The 18,775-nt window shown below is 43.3% G+C and overlaps 1 protein-coding gene across 3 annotated transcripts in view; it reads left to right on the top strand.

Moving 5' to 3' along the window:
* The window catches only part of Mphosph8 (M-phase phosphoprotein 8), a 40,118-nt gene extending 23,916 nt beyond the window's left edge, over nucleotides 1-16,202 (top strand). The window contains exons 6-14 of one of the 3 annotated variants that reach the window (XM_070003143.1): nucleotides 408-533; nucleotides 614-702; nucleotides 4,024-4,164; nucleotides 5,088-5,174; nucleotides 7,646-7,800; nucleotides 9,092-9,246; nucleotides 12,194-12,321; nucleotides 14,267-14,350; nucleotides 14,846-16,202. In XM_070003143.1, coding sequence (XP_069859244.1) covers nucleotides 408-533; nucleotides 614-702; nucleotides 4,024-4,164; nucleotides 5,088-5,174; nucleotides 7,646-7,800; nucleotides 9,092-9,246; nucleotides 12,194-12,321; nucleotides 14,267-14,350; nucleotides 14,846-14,887 — 1,007 coding nt within the window. In that variant the 3' untranslated portion in view covers nucleotides 14,888-16,202. The remainder of the gene's footprint in view (nucleotides 1-407; nucleotides 534-613; nucleotides 703-4,023; nucleotides 4,165-5,087; nucleotides 5,175-7,645; nucleotides 7,801-9,091; nucleotides 9,247-12,193; nucleotides 12,322-14,266; nucleotides 14,351-14,845) is intronic. The other 2 variants (XM_070003145.1, XM_070003146.1) reach the window with 2 other exon arrangements.
* Nucleotides 16,203-18,775: the final 2,573 nt, after the last annotated feature.

Genomic DNA, 18,775 nt, shown 5'->3' on the forward strand with positions numbered 1-18,775 from the left:
GGCAGGAAAGTCCATGAGATTCCACTTGATCCATGGCTGGTAGCATATACCTGTTCATCTCAAGCTGTGGGAGACACACGTTGGCATGTTCCTGTTATTCCAAGTTACAAGGGGATGCACGGTGACTGGGCACAGTGATATGTCTGTCATCCAAACAGCAAAGGGAAGCACTCTAGATAGAGGATCACAGTCAGTGCTAGTCTAAGCATAGAGTAAGATCCTATCTTGAAGATAACCAATACTAGAAGGGACTGGCAGGCAATAGTTCAAGTGCAGTGCCTGCATAGCAAGTGTGAAGCTCTGAGTTCAAACCCCACTACAGCCCAAGGTATAAGTTTATAAGCAGCATATTGGTTTTGCCAATAGACCATGTGAAAGTGTGTTAATAAGGCCCTTTTTTTCACCAGATGGTAGGCACCAGATCTTAAGTTTGGGCATGGATCTGCAGCTGGAGTGGATGAAACTAGAAGATTTTCAAAAGCACCTTGATGGGGAAGATGAGACTTTTAGCACAGTGAATGTAATTCCAAATAGTGAGTGGTTTTGGAATTATTCATTTCAGTTTCACCAATCTAGATATATAAAGCCCAATCACTTTTTCCCTTCCTTTTAGATTTGTTGAGGGATGCTGTGAAAAATGGGGATTATATTACTGTAAAGGTTGCACTCAACTCAGATGAAGATTATGATTTGGAGCAAGAGGTAATGTGCCTTTGAAGTATCTCATTAAGAGACTATGAAATGCTTGACATGATTTAATAAGATGTCTTCATTTTTTTGGGGGGGGCGAATTTTAGGGATTGTACTTTGCCTCATGTTTGCAGGGCAAGAACTCTTACCACCTGAGTCCTGCCGATACTTGTCATTACTTAAAACATATGCATATTCGCTATGTAAAACTTATACATTGTAGAGCTTTATAAATGGACAGTTACAACCCCTATAATTCTTACCTCCTTAGATTGACCATGTGGGTTTTTAAATATAATTTTATTGTTATTATTAAGGTGTTGTTACAGTTTCATAAATCAGGTAATAAGTATAATTCTTGGACAAAAGTCACTTCTTCCCTCCCTTACCCCAGTTTTCTCTTCTTGTCTTGCCCTCACGGTGCATACTTTTTTTTTTTTTTGGTCAGTGGTGGGGTTTGAACTCTGGCCTGGGCACTGTCCCTCAGCTCTTCAGCTCCAGGCTAGCATTCTACCACTTGAGCCACAGCACTACTTCCTGTTTTCTGAGTGGTTTATTGGAGATAAAGGTCTCACAGATTTTCCTGCCTGGGCTGGCTTTGAACCTTGATCCTCAGATATCCTGAATAGCTAGGTTTACAGGCATGAGCCACTGGCGCCTGGCCACATACTTCAATTTTTTTTTTTTTTTTTTGTCAGTTGTGGGGCCTGAACTCTGGGCCTGGGCGCTGTCCCTTAGCTCCTTAGCTCAAGGCTAGCACTCTACCATTGAGCCACAGCACCACTTCCAGCTTTTTTTTTTCTGCTTATGTGGTGCTGAGGAATTGAACTCGGGGCCTCATGCATGCAAGGCAAGCACTCTACCACTGAGCCACCTTCCCAGCCCAATTTTTACATAGCATATATTGAATACCATGACTGTATTTGTTCATCTTTTTTCCATTTTTGTGTCACCCTTTTTTGACCTCATAGTTTATAGTTTTGACCAGTCTGAATTTGTATCTTACTCTGAACAGTGAGGAGTGTAAAAGGACTCTCATTTTGAGGAGGAAATTGTACCTTTGGTGTTGGTCCATGTATATATACCAGTGGCCTAGCTTCCTGTTATTGCTGGGGCTGGGGTGGGGGTGGGGGTGATTCCTTAGTGACATTCTTTGTTGTTTTTTTTTATGTTGTTTTTCTTTTTAATGGAAACATAGTAACTTTCCTAGTTTTCAGGTTTTGTATTTTGAGTTTATATTGCTTTGAGGATTTTTACTTTTAAGTAAAAGTAAATAAATATTTTAACATCTGTTAATTTATTCATTTTTCTTTTTTTTTTTTTTTTTTTTTTTTTTTTTGGTCAGTTGTGGGGCTTGAACTCTGGGCCTGGGCTCTGTCCCTCAGTCCCTCAGTCCCTCAGCTCTTTAGCTCAAGGCGAGTGTTCTACCACGGTTTTCTGGTGGTTTATTGGAGGTAAGAGTCTCATGGCCCTGGCTGGCTTTGAACTGTGATCCTCAGATCTCAGCCTCCTTAGTAGCTAGGATTTTAGGCATGAGCCACCAGCGTCTGGACACTGAGATCTGAGGATCATAGTTCAAAACCAACCTAGGTAGGAAAATCCAAATGACTCTTTCCTGTAATTAATCAGCAAAAAGCCAGAGTTGTAGCTGTGTCTCAAATGGTAGAGTACCAGCCTTGAGAGAAAAAAAACTAAGGGACAGTTCCCAGGCCCTGAATTCAAGACCCAGTATTGGCACTAAAAATTAAAAAAAATTTATTTTCTCAGTTGCTTGTCTTAATTCTATGTATTAAGTCCTTCCTTTTCATCATAAGCTCAATAACTTTGTGTATTTAATTCCTGGTTTATATACCTAAGACAAGTTCTGTGCATTTTTTGTTCATGTAGGACTTACACATTTCTTTTTTTTGGGGGGGGGGTGGGGGGTTCCAGTCGTGGGACCTGAACTCTGGGCCTGGGCGCTGTCCCTCGGCTCTTCAGCTCAAGGCTAGCACTCTACTACTTGAGCCACAGCGCCACTTCCAGCTTTTTTCTTTGTTTTTTTTTTTTTTTTTTTGCCGGTCATGAGGCCTGAACTCTGGGCCTGGGCGCTGTCCCTCAGCTCTTCAGCTCAAGGCTAGTGTTCTACCACTGGAGCCACAGCACCACTTCCGGCTTTTTCTGTTTATGTGGTGCTGAGGAATCGAACCCAGGGCCTCATGCTTGCAAGCCATGCACTTTACCGCTGAGCTACCTTCCCAGCCCCCAGCTTTTTTCTTTTTGCTTATGTGGTGCTGAGGAATCGAACCCAGGGCCTCGAGCATGCAAGGCAAGCGCTCTACCACTGAGCCACCTTCCCAGCCCTTACACATTTCTTTTAGATATATTCCTATATGTTTCATAGTAATTTTTATTACTTTACTGTGGTCATTTTATCACTTGTATTTGTTTTCTAACTGGTTGTTAGTAATAGAAGGTGAAGTTATTGGTGTGCTTGTGTGTGTGTGTATGTACGTACGTGTGTGTGTGTTTGTGTATGTGTGTGCGCACATGGCGGGGGCACATTGGGCTGGTTTTCAATCACTTAAGGCAGTTCTTCTTCTCAGCTCACTTTTCGTTAGAAGATTCGATCATCTGCTCCAAAAGAATTCACTGTTCACTTGATGTGGTTTTGGGTTTTTTGTTTTGTTTGATGGTACTGGATTCTAACTCAGTGCCTAATGCCTGCTAGGCTGGTTCTTGGGTTCTTTGCCACTCTCCAGCCGTTTTTTTTTACTGGTTATTTTAGGGATGGACTCTAATGAGTTTTCCTGTCCCATCTGGCCTCAAGCCATTATTAGAATTTAAGATAAGAAATTTGTAAATTTTATTGAAAACGTTCGTGAGAAAAAAATTATTAAATGATGTTAGTTTCTGTGTGTGTTTGTGTGTGCATGTGCATGTACACGCATGTGTAATTTATACACTGGGCCTTGAACTTGGCTTCCTGCTCTTGTCTTATTACCATTTGAGACATACTTCCATTTCCAGCTTTTTCTTTTCCTTTCTCTCTCTCTCTCTCTCTCTCTCTCTCTCTCTCTCTCTCTCTCTCTCTCTCTCTCTCTCTCTCTCTCTCTTCTCTTTCTCTCCTTTTTTTCTGGTTATTGGAGATAGAGTCTCAATAGATTTGTCTCCCTGGGCTGACTCCTAACCTTGATCCACAGATCTCAGCTTCCTGAGTAGCTAGGATTATAGGCGTGAGCCACTGGTGCCCTTCTGTTTATTAGGATGTTTTCTTAGTAGATGCTTAAGTCAGTTCTGTCTAAAGAGAGAGACTTGTTTCTAACCAGCTTCTTTGTTAATAAACTGACACAGGATTCCAGTGGGATGACACTGGTGATGCTTGCTGCAGCAGGAGGGCAGGATGACCTCCTGAGGCTCCTCATCACTAAAGGGGCCAAAGTGAACGGACAGCAGAAGAATGGCACCACAGCCCTCATCCATGCCGCCGAAAAGGTCCAAGACGTCACTGTATCAGGACATTCAGGATTTGTTTCAGTAGTAAACTGTAATGGTCATATGGTCATATAACTTTGCACTTTTATGTTTCACATGAATGGATTTTCTTATCAGGAATATTTTGTAATCATAATTTCAAAATGTGACTTACCTAGTTGGGAATAATTTATATATCTTCAATGTATCAATATTACTTTCAGTCTTAGGCAACAGGCAATTTGAAACTTTTACAACTGAAATTAAGAATTTCTTTTGAGCTGGGGACTGGTGGCTCACACCTGTAATCCCCGCTACTCAGGAGACTGAGAGATAAGAGGATCAAGGTTTGAAGACAACCTGGGCAGGAAAGTCTGAGACACTCTTATCTCCAATTAACTAGCAAAAAGCCATGCTGAAGTAGAGGTATGGCTCAAGTGGTAGAGCACCAGCCTTGAGCAAAAAAGGCCAAGTATGAACACCAGGCCCTGAGTACTCTTTATAGGTGTAGGTGGCCAATGCTGGGTAGAGCAGCATGTGGCTGCATGGCCAGTGACCAAAGAGCTTGGCTTAGCACATGGGCTTCCAACAACCCTCCATTGAAGAAACAGTAACATGGTGGCCCATCACCCATTTGGGGTATTATCTGCTGAGTCTTTTTCCTAATGAAAAAGACTTTTTTTTCAAAAAAGATGCCTTAAAGAATTCTAAGGGCCGGGAAGGTGGCTCAGTGGTAGAGTGCTTGCCTTGATGCATGAGGCCCTGGGTTCCATTCTGTAGCACCACATAAGCAGAAAAGGCTGGAAGTGGCACTGTGCCTCAGGTGGTAGAGTGCTAGCCTTGAGCTGAAGAGCTGAGGGACAGCGCCCAGGCCCAGAGTTCAGGCCCCATGACTGACAAAAAAAAAGAATTCTAAAAATTTCCTATTTTCCTTTTGTAAATAGAACTTTTTAACCACTGTGGCTATTCTTTTGGAAGCGGGAGCCTTTGTAAATGTTCAGCAGAGCAATGGCGAGACCGCACTTATGAAGGTAAGTTCTTTGGTCTCCGCAACTGTTTCAGTTGGTGCCTACCCTGGGATTTCCTGAGGAAAGCCAGTTGTCAGAGTCCACTGCTCATGGGTGGGTCAAGGTAGACCAGCAGAACATCAGTTAGTGTATGTCACTGCCACAGGGATGTGCCCCCGAGCTCCGCCTTATGAACCTATTGCAAGACTTGGGATGGGATATAGCAGGTGCCAACCTGTGTCCTAAAACAACAGTTATGCTAGCAGGACAGTGTCAAGAAAGAATTGCATTTTTAGGGGGGAAAACTATAGTCTCAGTATGTACCAACTCTTTTGCCAGAAGTGGAAGGTGTTGAAGAAAAGAGGCAGACAAATTCAGATTGTACAGATTGCAATTTACTGGGGACTTAAGGACAGAAGCATGTCTTAAATGCTAACAAGAGATGTAGATCCCAAATTCCAAGGCAAGAGGAGGAAGGGTTTATAAACTGAGCAGATAAAAGTGACTCAAGGCATCTGGTGCTGGTGGCTCACACCTGTAATCTTACCTATTCAGGAAGCTGAGATCTGAGGATAGCAGTTCAAAACCACCTTGGTAGGAAAGTCATTGATATTCTTATCTACAAGTAACTACCATAAAGCCAGAAGTGGAGCTGTAGACTACTAGCCTTGAGCAAAAACTCTGAGATAGCACCCAGACCCTGAGTTCAAGCTCCAGGCCCGGCAATTAAAAAAGCCAAGACCAACCTGTCTTTGACCTTTCTCAAAAGCTATTGGCCTACTGGCATGTTCAGTGGCAGTTAAGAAACAGGTGTCAGGGACTGGGAAGGTGGCTCAGTGGTAGAGTGTTTGCCTTGCATGCATGAGGCCCTGGGTTCAATTCCTCAGCACCACATAAGCAGAAAAAGCTGGAAGTGGCGCTACAAGTAGTAGAGCGCTAGCCTTGAGCTGAAGAGCTGAGGGACAGCATCCAGGCCCAGAGTTCAGGCCCCACAACCCAAAAAAAAAGAAATAGATGTCAGTGCCCAGCACCACACTCAGCTCACTGCCTTTATGAGTTTGTCCAGTGGGAGTTACAGCCAACCTGGCTGCGTCCATGAAGGAGGAGCTGTATATCAGTGCTCATGGCTGCCCAGGCCTGAGAGTAGGAAAGCATGGCGTCTTTCCTACGGTCATCACTGTTTTGTATTGGTGAGTATGTCTTGTGTGGCACTGTGGCTTGCAAATGTTTCATGGTGAAGGTTAGTGAAGCCTCTTGCTACTTGCACCCAAGCACACTGAGCGTTCCTTGTACTGCAGGGCAGCCCACTCTGGCATATTCCTTTGTGGCAATTCCAGCTTCTGGCCCTGAAGTGCTGCTGGGACATGGAAGGTCCCTCTCTGAGATACAGCTTCACATAAACCATGGTCCACACAGGGATCTGTCTCCAGCTCCTCGTTCCAGGCTATATCTGGTGTGAGCAGTGTGGCCCGGAACTGTGCAGCAGGCCCAGCACTGTTTTGTTTTGAACCCTACTCTTCTCAGCAGGGTTTTTCTGGCCTCTGGCCACATTTACAATGTAGAACTTACCTACTTTGTAGTTTTGGGGTTTCCCCCACCGTTTGTAGTTTGTGAAATTGTTCAATTGGTTAGGTCTTTAGGTATCTTTTAGCATTGCTTTAGTATCTATTACTGACTTACATGCAGAGCACTGGTGTTCATCTCTGCCCACTGTCTTCGAGGGAGACGCAGTGGTCACTGCATGCATCTGTACAGCAATTGAGAGGAGAAAATGTGGGAGGGTTGGGGCGTAGGCACTTCCTACACCTTGCTACAGGGCTGAGAGGAGACTGAGGACAGTTGGAAGCCACTGGAAGATGAAAGCGCAAGACAGAGATCCAGATTTAAAGGGATCACTTACTGCTTTTTGCCGAAGTAGGAACCACGGATTGAGTAAAAGACAGGAAATGTGCAGACTTGTAAGGAGAGCCCTGAAAGTAAATGTTGTAGTAGTAATTTGTACTCAAGTGGTATAGAGGGACAAAAATGAGGTGGTCACCAACCTTTGAGGACACAGGATTCACAGAACATGAGAACAGCAGTGTTGCCTGGTCGGCCTGAGTTATGAGGTGCAGAGAACACAGGTACCAGCAGGAGGCCGAGTGCGCCTCAAAGTCCTGGGCTCCTTCAGGACAGAGCTCTGGGCTAGAGATCCAGCCTAAAACTAAAGAAGACTGCTCTGCAAAGATGAGGACAGCGAGCCTGGAGAGCCTGGGGGAGAAGTATCAGAAGCAGAACAGCACCGGAGCAGGGAGCACCATGTCAGGGAAGCCTGGTGTTCTATCATTTAATTCTGCACAGCTGCTAGCACCTGTGAACCCTGGCCACAGGGTAGGGTCTCTTGCCATTTCTCCATCATACTTTGCCTTCTTCCCAGGCAAATGTGGAAGAGGAAGCAGATGGCAATTGGTACTTTGTAGTTTACAGTTAAGAGTATAATGATTTTTCTGCCCTAGGCTTGTAAAAAAGGAAATTCGGACATTGTGCGGCTTGTGATTGAATGGGGAGCCGACTGCAACATTTTGTCAAAGCACCAAAATAATGCGCTTTACTTTGCAAAGCAGTGTAACAACATGCTTGTGTACGAATTGCTGAAGAGCCATTTGGAGACGTAAGTGCAAAAAGTGCCTAGGTTGTCGCAAAGCATGACATCTCTGTTCCTTTGGGCATATTATAATTAGAATGACCTGTGCGTGCCTACACAGAAAAGGATTGTGCTATTGTCAGTCTCTAGCTCAGTGGTAGATTTGAGGCATGGATATGAGCCTTGAGGTTCCGTCCTCACTCCTACATGAGAATAAATTCTTCTGGCAATGCCTGTCAGAAATACTACAGTAATAGCTGACTGGGCAGGTGAGGTGTGATTGGGGGCGTGCGGGTGGGGGAGGGAGGGCCTGGGATAAGTGCTTCTTCATGTCTCCTGTCCCCACCACACTGGTCGGTCTGAGTTATGAGCTGCAATATGGTCACTCCAGTTGCAGGTAGAGGATCCAGAAGCAGAAGGTAGAAAGTGTTTCATGGATGGCACATACCTAGTCTGTTCTCCTGATAGCCTGTGCCAGGTGCCTTCCAAGCAGTGCAGAGAAGCTGGCTGTGGCTTCTCTACCCACGTGGGGTAGCTACAGAGCCAGACAGTGGAACAGCTAGCCATCCTGTTTGCCCAGGACTGGGGGAGTCTCATTTCTTATGGTTCACTAGACAAACATGTACTGAGCATAGTCCTGCACCAGATGCTGCTCTAACCACCAGTGGGCAGAAGACTTGTGATCCCAGCAGGTGGGAGACTAAGAGAACCAAGTTCAAGATTGGCCTTGGTGTCAAGGAGATAGATTGTCTCAAAAAAAAACAGGAGCTAGTGAAACAGAAGACATCTTAATGTGGCACAAGAAATTAGGGTGTAGCCGGCGCTGGTGGCTCACGCGTGAAATCCTAGCTACTCAGGAGGCTGAGATCTGAGGATCGCAGTTCAAAGCCAGCCCAGGCAAGAAAGTCCGTGAGACTCATCTCCAATAAACCATTCAAAAACTGGAAATGGCGCTGTGAACGGTAGAGCACTTGCCTTGAGCTGAAGAGCACAGGGACAGAGCCCAAGCCCAGAGTTCAAGCCCCATGACCGGCCCCCCCAAAAAAAATTAGGGTGAGGCAAAATTGTAGTTCTATTTCAGAACAGGGCAGGTCTAGCATTGGACAGTATTGTAAATTATGTCTTTTTTTCTCCATTCATTCATGCATTGAAATTTTAAATTATATAAATGAGAAATAGTACATTAATTTGATGTATGTATAATTGTGTTTAATGATGAAATCAGAGTAGTTAGCATTTCCCTCAAGTTGTTTTAAAAAGCTTTCTATTCATTTTAATATATGCACATTAATTTTAATGATCTGTCTTCTCTTCCCAGGCTCTCCAGAGTGGCTGAAGAGACAATCAAAGATTACTTTGAAGCTCGCCTTGCTCTGTTGGAACCTGTTTTCCCAATAGCATGTCATCGCCTCTGTGAGGGGCCAGATTTCTCAACAGATTTCAATTACAACCCCCCACAGAATATACCAGAAGGTAAACCTATGCTTAGCCTGATTCTGTTGAAGTGTACACTATGAATGTTAATTATTAGAAGCCTGTCTTTAAATAAAATCTTAAGCAAATGTGTAAAAATTAGGTAAGATAATTAATAGCACAGTAACTCTGACAAAATAGAGACCGATTCCCAGGATTCCAGGTGATGCCACGAAGTACTATTCCCTCTGTATAAATTGTAGGGGAATTGAGTCCTAATAATACTGATTTTATTGAGTTTCATTAAAACATACTTTCAAGATTCTAAGCCTAAGCCAGGCGCTGGTGGCTCACGCCTGTAATCCTAGCTACTCAGGAGGCTGAGATCTGAGGATTGCGGTTCAAAGCCAGCCCGGGCAGGAAAGACTGCGAGACTCCTATCTCCAATAAACCACCAGAAAACCGGAAGTGGTGCTGTAGCTCAAGTGGTAGAGCGCTCGCCTTGAGCTGAAGAGCTGAGGGACAGCGCTCAGGGCCAGAGTTCAAGCCCCACGACGGACAAAAAAAAAAAAAAAAGATTCTAAGCCTACTAATAGTCTGCCCTCTAAAAAAAAGCCACCAGTACTCACATGGCTGTCTCTCCCTACATGATAGTAACCAGGTCCTCAGACCTCCAGCCTTACATCCATGGCTGCCTCCTACTTAGAAGAGCTGAAGAGAGTGAACGCTGTCCTAATATTTTTAGTGGTGCTCTAGGCAAGGGGAGCTGCATTATGAAGCCAAAAAGCAAACTCTGTATTATACTTCTAATAGCCTGAAGGGAGAGGGGAAGGGAAAGGGAAAGAGTCAAGGTCATGGATGCTTTTCTTTGTTTTGTCAGTCGTGGGGCTTGCACACTTGGCCTGGGCGCTGTCCCTCAGCTCCTCAGCTCAAGGCTAGTGCTCTACCACTTGAGCCACAGCACCACTTCCGGCTTTTTTTTTTCCTTCTGCTTATGTGGTGCTGAGGAATTGAAATCAGGGCCTCATGCCTGCAAGGCAAGCACTCTACCACTGAGCCACCTTCCCAGCCCATGGATGCTTTTCTTTTGGGTCTCTTCTAGAGTGTCCTTTTATTGATGACTGGCCTGTATCAATGACATTTTGTCACATTAAAATTGGTTTTTAGCTGGGTGCCAGTGGCTCACACCTGTAATCCTAACTATTCTGGAGGCTGCAATCTGAAGATCACATTTCAAAGCCAGCCTAGGTAGGAAAGTCCGTCAGACTCTTATCTCCAGTTAATCACCAGGACACCAGAAGTGGCACTGTAGCTCAAGTGGTAGAGCACTTGCCTTGAGCTGAAGAGCTGAGGGACAGCGCCCAGGCCGAGTTCAAGCCCCACAACCAAAAAAAAAGTTAGTTTTTAGTTTACTAGATCTAAATTATCTTCCAGTGTTTAGCTTTTGCAGTTTTGGGGTATTAAATAAAGTGGTATTTTGATCTGGGCAGTGGTGTCTTATGACTTGTAATCCTCGATACTAAAGGGGTTGAGATCTGAGGATCAAGGTTCACAGCCAGCCCAGGTAGCAAAGTCCATGAGATACTTATCTCCCATTAACCACCAAAAAGCCAGAAGTGTGGTTATAGCTCATGCCATATGGCAACATGCCATCCTTAAGCAGAAAAGGCCAGTGAGAACACAAGGCCTTGAGTTTAAGCCCCTACTACTAGCATAAAAATACATTAAAATAATAGTTTAAATATTTGATATAGCATCACATTGCATGTTAACATTTTTCAGTAAGATTTCTTTTTGCACTAAGAAAAAAAAATAGACGCGAACCAGTATGTGGCAGAAAATGGAAAAGCACATGTACACGCATGTAATAATACCACCTTCATATTTCTGCGGGCTTTAGTCTCAGGATGTAGATGAGTGAATACTTTTAGCTTCAACTTTTGTGTGTGCCAGTCCTGGGATTTAAACTTAAGGCCTGGGCCTTGTCCCTGAGGGTTTTTTTTTTTTTTTTAAATTGTGAAAATACCGTACAGAGGAGTTACAATTACATGGGCAAGATAATGAGTACATTTCTTTTTTTTTTTTTTGGTGGGTCGTGGGGCTTGAACTCTGGGCCTGAGCGCTGTCCCTCAGCTCTTCAGATCAAGGCCAGCGCTCTACCACTTGAGCTACAGCGCCACTTCCGGTTTTCTGGTGGTTTATTGGAGATAGGAGTCTCATGGTCTCTCCTGCCTCTCCTGCCCGGGCTGGCTTTGAACCGCGATCCTCAGATCTCAGCCTCCTGAGTAGCTAGGATTACAGGTGTGAGCCACCAGTGCCTGGCAATTAGTACATTTCTTATCAAGCATTGTTGCCTCCTCCTTTGTTTCCCCTTCCCATCCCTTCCCACCTCCTCCCCCATTACACCCCCCCACCCCCCACCCCCCGTCCTCCAGCCAAAGTTGTAAAGTTTGTTTTCGACATAACAACTTGTACATCTCATTGTTGCAATGGGTCCACCTGTATCAAATACAGTGAAAGCAGGGGTTATACTGTGGGGGAGTGTCCCTGAGATTTTTACTTAAGGATAGTTCTCTGTCATTTGAACCAAACCTCCACTACTTTCTGGAAATTTATTGGAATTAAGAGTTCCACAGACTCCTACCTGGGCTAGCTTCAAACAGCAATTCTCAGATCTCAGTCTCCTGAGTAGTGAGGATTATAGGTGTGAGCCATTAATGCCCAGCTAGCTTCAACTTTTAAATAATGCTCTCTTTTCTGACTGAATATTTACCTCAGTCCACACAATCATGTTTAAGTCTTTCTAAGAGCAATTGGTAGGAGTTACATGGACAAAAAACTGAGTTCTGTGGAATAGAAACTACAAGGTAACATCAGCGGATTTTGGAAGGTTGGGCACAAGTGGTAAGTTCGCTCTCCCATGGGCTGACCCAGGCTGCAGAAGTGCCCTTCCCCTCAGGGACTGATAATGCCTGTGTGTGAACTACTTCCTTTCTTCCTCCTTCAGGCTCTGGCATCCTGCTCTTTATTTTCCATGCGAATTTTTTGGGTAAAGAAGTTATTGCTCGGCTCTGTGGCCCATGCAGTGTACAAGCAGTAGTTTTAAATAATATATTTCAACTTCCTGTTTTTCTGGTAAGATTTGTTGTTCAAAATCGAAAATTTGAATGAAAGTCTACTTGATCAGTTAGGTGTAAATAAAATATGATTACTAGTAAGTGGTCCAGTTGTTGGCAATGAGATAGTACCTATAATCAGAGTACAGTTATTCTGAATTTGTCAATGTGTTTATTGCCAGGTATGTCATGCTTGCTGAACTAGCTTGCTCAGCTAGCACTCGACCAGTTGAGCCATGTCTCCAGTCCTGCAACTAATATTTTCACTGCTTGTATTTATGTTGTTCATTTTGTTTTTTGTTTGTTGGTATATATGTATGTAACGGGTTTAAACTCAGGGCCTCACACTTACAAAACAAGTATAGAGCTATACCTTAAACATTTTTTTTTTTTTGGTCATGGGGCTTGAACTGGGCATGGGCTCTGTCCCTCCGCTCTTCAGCTCAAGGCTAGCTCTTTACCACTTGAGCCATAGCACCACTTCCGGTTTTCTGATGATTTACTCGAGATAAGAATCTCATGGACTCCTTTCCCGGGCTGGCTTTGAACTGTGACCTGTAGCTAGGATTATAGGCATGAGCCACCGGTACCCAGCTTTTGCTTTTTGAGAGTTTCAGCCTACTGCATGTTGAGCTTACAGGCATCCATCATGCCTGGCTATTTGTGCTCATTCCGTGCTCATTTCTGACATCACAAAGAGATGCTCTCCACCATTTTTTTCTTTCTGAAAAATTAAAAGCAACAAGAAACACATTTTTTTAATGCAACTTAGTCTCTTCTGTATCAAAATACATCTGGTGCTGACTGGCCATAAAGGAATCTTAACATTTATAAAATTCAAGGTATATATGCTGTTATGTGGTTTAGGGTGGTTTTTTTTTGGGGGGGTATTAATCAAATTTGGGTTTTAAAGACCACTGCATTTCCACAAATTTTTTTTTGAGGGGTCTGGTCGTGGGCCTGAACTCTGGGCCTGGGCGCTGCCCCTCAGCTCTTCAGCTCAAGGCCAATGCTCTACTACTTGAACCGCAGTGCCACTTCTGGCTTTTTTTTTTTTTTTGGTTATGGGTGCTGAGGAATCGAACCCAGGGCCTCAAGCATGCAAGGCAAGCGCTCTACCACTGAACCACCTTCCCAGCCCCTCCACAAATTTTTTTTTTTTTTTTGGTCCAGTCGTGGGCCTGAACTCTGGGCCTGGGCGCTGTCCCTCAGCTCTTCAGCTCAAGGCTAGCGCTCTACCACTTGAGCCACAGCGCCACTTCCGGCTTTTTTTCTTTTTGCTTATGTGGTGCTGAGGAATCAAACTCAGGGCCTCAGGCATGCAAGGCAAGCGCTCTACCACTGAGCCACCTTCCCAGCCCCAGCCTCCACAAATTTTTATACATAATTGTTTCACCACTTTTAGAATTCTTCCCTTGGGCACAACTAAGCATTATTACTTGAGTACAGTCTTTTTTTTTTTTTGTGTCATGGGGCTTGAACTCTGGGCTTGGGTACTGTCCCTGTGCTCTTCAACTCAAAGTGAGCGTTCTACCTCTTGAGCCACAGCACCACTTCTGGTTTTCTAGTGGTTTATTGGAGATAAGAGTCTCAAAGACTTTTCTAAGCCCGAGCTGGCTTTGAGTTGTGATCTGACTACAGTCATTTTTTTTTTTTCTCCCCCCCACCTACAGTCATTTTTAAAATTTGTACTTGGTTATGAACTACATATACTTTAACTTGAAATACTTGTCTGGGTATTTTTCTCTTTATCATTTTAATAAATCAAGAGAAAAGAAAACATATCATATGTATTAACCAGTTATGGTGGTACATGCCTGCAGTGCCATCACTTGGGAGCCTGACGCAGGAGGACTGGGAGTCTGTAGCCTGAGATACATAGCAAATTCCACACTCAACCTAGACTACATAGAGGTTGAGTTTAGCAGAAAAAAGCTAACCTTATTTTCTTGTCTCTTTTCCAGGATAGTCATTTTGTTTACTCATTCAGCCCCATTGCAGGCCCTAATAAGCTCTTTATAAGATTGACAGAAGCACCCTTTACTAAGGTGAATATCATTGCTACCAATTATGTTGTCATTAGAAAAATATTCCAGCAGGTTACTTTGGCTTCAGAAATGTCAGTTGTGGGGACAGTACTCCTTAGGACAGTAATGCTGGTGAACTGATGAGTTTTAAGATGTAAGCAGCAAAGCAAGCCGTGTGGAGGGAGGGAGTGGACTGAGTGAATGAGAGGAGGAAACCCCCTGTTGAACAGTCTGAGTCTTTTTTTAGGTATTGGTACTGACTGCCCATGTCTGTCTAGGCTGTCACTAACCATTCCATGTGAAAGGAAGTTAGTTAAAGTAGTTGCTCTGATATCATATATGATTTTTAATATTCTAATGAAACCACATTATACTTGAACTTTTTATGAAAATGTCAGTAACTTACTAAGTTGATAACCAGGTTTAAAATACTGTCCCATTCAAGCAAATGCTGGCCATGTTCTTGTGAGAGGAGAGTTTGCAGTTGTGTACTGACGGGCCTTTTTCCTTCCCCAGGTTAAGTTGCTGATAGGTGCATACAGAGTGCAACTGCAGTGACCCCGGGATCATGATGAACTCTTTTCAGATGAATTCTTAAATATTCTCTTTAATGCAGTTTGGAATTCTGGCACATCTAAAAGTTTCAAATGTAAATTTTCACCTGCAAGCCTTTTCCGTCATGTGTTATAGTCTGTAAGGTGCAATATGGTAGCTCTAACATAAGTAAAATCTAGATGTCATTATTTGTAATCAGAAGTTTCAGCATTGAATCCAGACTGCATATTTCAATTTTTCCACCATGTGGAATGGTATATATAGGACTATTTAACAAAATTAAAGAAGACTTTTTAACTTGAAATTTTCTACTAGCCCTTGGGACTTTTGTTAAATTCAGGTGCTTACAGCAAGAGGGTGAGGAGGCCTCCTGTTGGAATGAAGTTGAATTTGATGGCCTTGAAAGAGGACTGACCAGCTGACTGACACCCACCAAGGGGGAGATGCCTTTATAAATGCCCAGTTGCTGGTTATCTTTTCAGAAGAGAACAAGGTCAAAAGACCCAGCAAGTGATCCAAGACATTGTGAGGCTAATGAGGGAATATTGTGAACAGTCTTTCCTGTATAGGCAGCTCCTGTGATTAGGAAATGCTGGCCTTGGGTCCCAGCTAAGCTTTCTGTTGCATCAGTTGGAACACAGTGCCTTGTGCATGAAAACACTACTGCCTCACATTTACAGCCTCTTATAATAAAATATTTATCAAGAGATCCAAAGATCTCAGCCTCCTTAGTAACTAGGATTATAGGCCTGAGCTATCAACACCTGGCTGGCTACAGAGCATTTCTGAAGCAGTACCTGGGTGTTGGGTGAGGTTGGTGCACAGACTGAAGGAGATGAAAATGGGCCTGGTTTTTTTAAAATATATATATATATATATGTATGTATGTCTATATATATATATATATATATACATATAGACACACATATACATATATATATGCTTATCAAAGACATTGTCAAGCATAAATCATGGGAAAATATAAAGGTTTCTAATTGTATTATTTTTTTACCTTTGTTCGGCACATTCTGTCACTTGAGCTAACCCTCTGTTCTGTTTTTGAGGTAGTCTCCCTCACTTTGCCCAGGCTACCCTTGAATTCACAATCTTGTCTTCATCTTCAGGCAGCCAGGATTGGAGGTGTATGCCACCATACCCCTCCAAATTTTAAGTTGTTCAGAAGTGTTTGTACATTTTCTCTTCACCCCACTACTAAGAATGGAACTCACATCCTAGCACATGCTAGATAAGCATTCTGCCTCTGTAAAGCTCACATCTTTAAAACTAAGTTTTCTCAATAAATTCAACTGTGTCTGTCTTTTTTGTCTTAAGACCCCATACATCAAAGGTATATACTAAGTGTGTGCATTTCTTAGCTAAACAGGCTAGGAGTTCAACTGAACTCAATCCTGTACTGGTGGCTTTATCTGGTTTCATAGCTTTCTGGGGAAAATTCAGGAGCAGTAGGTTAAAAATAGCCAAATACATATTTTAAAAGGATTTTAAGGCCGGGCGCTGGTGGCTCACGCCTGTAATCCTAGCTACTCAGGAGGCTGAGATCTGAGGATCGCGGTTCAAAGCCAGCCCGGGCAGGAGAGACCATGAGACTCCTATCTCCAATAAACCACCAGAAAACCGGAAGTGGCGCTGTAGCTCAAGTGGTAGAGCGCTGGCCTTGATCTGAAGAGCTGAAGGACAGCACCCAGGCCCAGAGTTCAAGCCCCATGGCCGACCAAAAAATAAATAAAAAAAAGGATTTTAAGTAAAATTTGTCCTCAGAATCATGCTATTTAGCAAGAAAACAGGGATATAAAGAAAGCTAAATAGAGCTAGACACAGGTGGCTCATACCTGTAATGCTAGCTACTCAGGAGATCTAGCTGAGATCTGAGGATCATGGTTCACAGCCAGCCCAGGCAGGAAAACCTGTGAGACTCTTATCTCCGATGAACCACCAGGAAGCTAGTAGTGGCGCTGTGGCTCAAGTGACAGAGCACTAGCCTTGAGCTGAAGAGCACAGGGACGACGCCCAGACCCAGAGTTCAAACCCCACAACCAAAAAAAAAAAAAAAAGCCAAGTGGGAAATTTGCAGTTTCTTTTAAGAGTCTGGGCTGAAAATGTGAGAGTTGAAGGAAGTTAGTTAAACACAAGACCTTTGAGCAGAGGAAATTTAGTGGTTGGGGAATGGGCAAGTTGTGTGCTATCAGGACTGTTGCATTTTGAGCTTCTCACAGATGTGCCAATAAGTTCTATGGTACATCCACTAGGGATATAATGTAGTCATATATTTTCATGAAGCTATTTTATTCTAACCCAGCTGGACCTAAAGCCCACCTATGCATTTACACACAAGTAAAAGTCAGCAAGGATGACAATGACTTTCTGAACCAAATAAAATCCTCACCGTACCCGTAAAGCCTTTTTTTTTTTGCTGGCAAACAGTTATCTTGTTAGCTAACAATGCTACTTAGACATTTAAATAACATTTTTTTCTTAAGTTGCCAAAAGGCTTAGGACCAGGTAGTCGTTTGCTTCAGTTCAGGTACATAGGACTCTAATGTATGCTCTGTCCCCTTAAGTCAATTCTACCTTGATTGTTAAATCAGTACAATTTGGCACAGAACACATATCAGGTGCTGCTTTGTAAAGTTCTACTCTATACCTGTACTATGCTGTAAAAAAGTTCAGAATGGGAACATGCCAGTGCAGGCAAGGTTTAGCATTCACAGCAACGGGCCAATGAAACACTTAAAATGCAAGCTACTTAACATGCCACAGAAACAAAGGAGGATACCAGTGGTAGAGCAATTAATTGCCTACTGAGGTTGAGGTTTAGTCTAGAACAGAAGGGGTAGAAAACAAAATACCAGGATAAAGACCTTTGAATTTTTTACATTGGTACCAATACTGAAAGCCTCTCATACTGAAAGCTGAGGTGCTATTTGAGCCATATGTTCATTCCAGATTTTTGCCAGTTGACAGAAGATGAGTTGAAGATTTAGCTATGGATGGTGGTTCAAAGCCAGCCCAGGCAGTAAAGTCTGTGAGACTCATCTCCAGTTAACCACCAGAAAACTGGAAGTGGTGCTGTGGCTCAAGTGGTAGAGCGCTAGCCTTGAGCTGAAGAGAGTTAAGGGACAGTACCCAGGCCCAAAGTTCAAGCCCAACAACAAAAAGAGTTGAAGATTTGTCTATTCAACTGGTTTTAAATGAAGATCCTTAGATCTCAGCTTCCTGAGTTGCTAGGATTACAGGTGTGAGCCATAGTAGCCCAGCTCTAAATATTTCTGAGGGTTTCACTTCTTCCTCTGATGGGCCTGGGCTATTTCAGGCAGAATACTTGTTAGGTAAGAGCCAGAATACTTGGATGAGACAAATGCCACCATGGTCATCTTCCTTTAACAAGATTTGTGGACTCTGCTGCACAAGCTAGCTTAAAATCAAAATCTTATCAATCTCAGCTTCCTAAATTGCTAAAATCGCAGATGTGAGCCACTGATGCTTGGCCCAATATGAAATTTCTTGCTCCAAAATTTCAGGGTACAGAAGATAAGCAAAATCTTTAGATGCTCACAAACAATTGAAAAGGTAGGTTCAATTGGTTGAGTTCCCAACAAGACCACAAAATATATCTAAATATTTTAAAAGCCTCAAATTTTACGTTATATGCATATGTGAAAACACTTCAGTGAAACTCAGTACAGTAAGTATAGAATAAGGAAATCAGTTAAAATGTAGATCCCATTTTCACTACAGAAAATGTGCCTCTTGGGCACATATGGCCCTTCCCTCAGGCTCTTGAGGTCATCCCTGTGGATGCACCTCCTTCCCACCCTTCACTGAAGTCACTGGCCACACGTCTTCACCCTCTCCCTATCTCCCCTCTCATGT

The sequence above is a fragment of the Dipodomys merriami genome, unplaced genomic scaffold, assembly GCF_024711535.1.
Source record: "Dipodomys merriami isolate MVZ:Mamm:240054 unplaced genomic scaffold, mDipMer1.0.p SCAF_6, whole genome shotgun sequence".
In the NCBI taxonomy this organism is placed as follows: Eukaryota; Metazoa; Chordata; class Mammalia; order Rodentia; family Heteromyidae; genus Dipodomys; species Dipodomys merriami.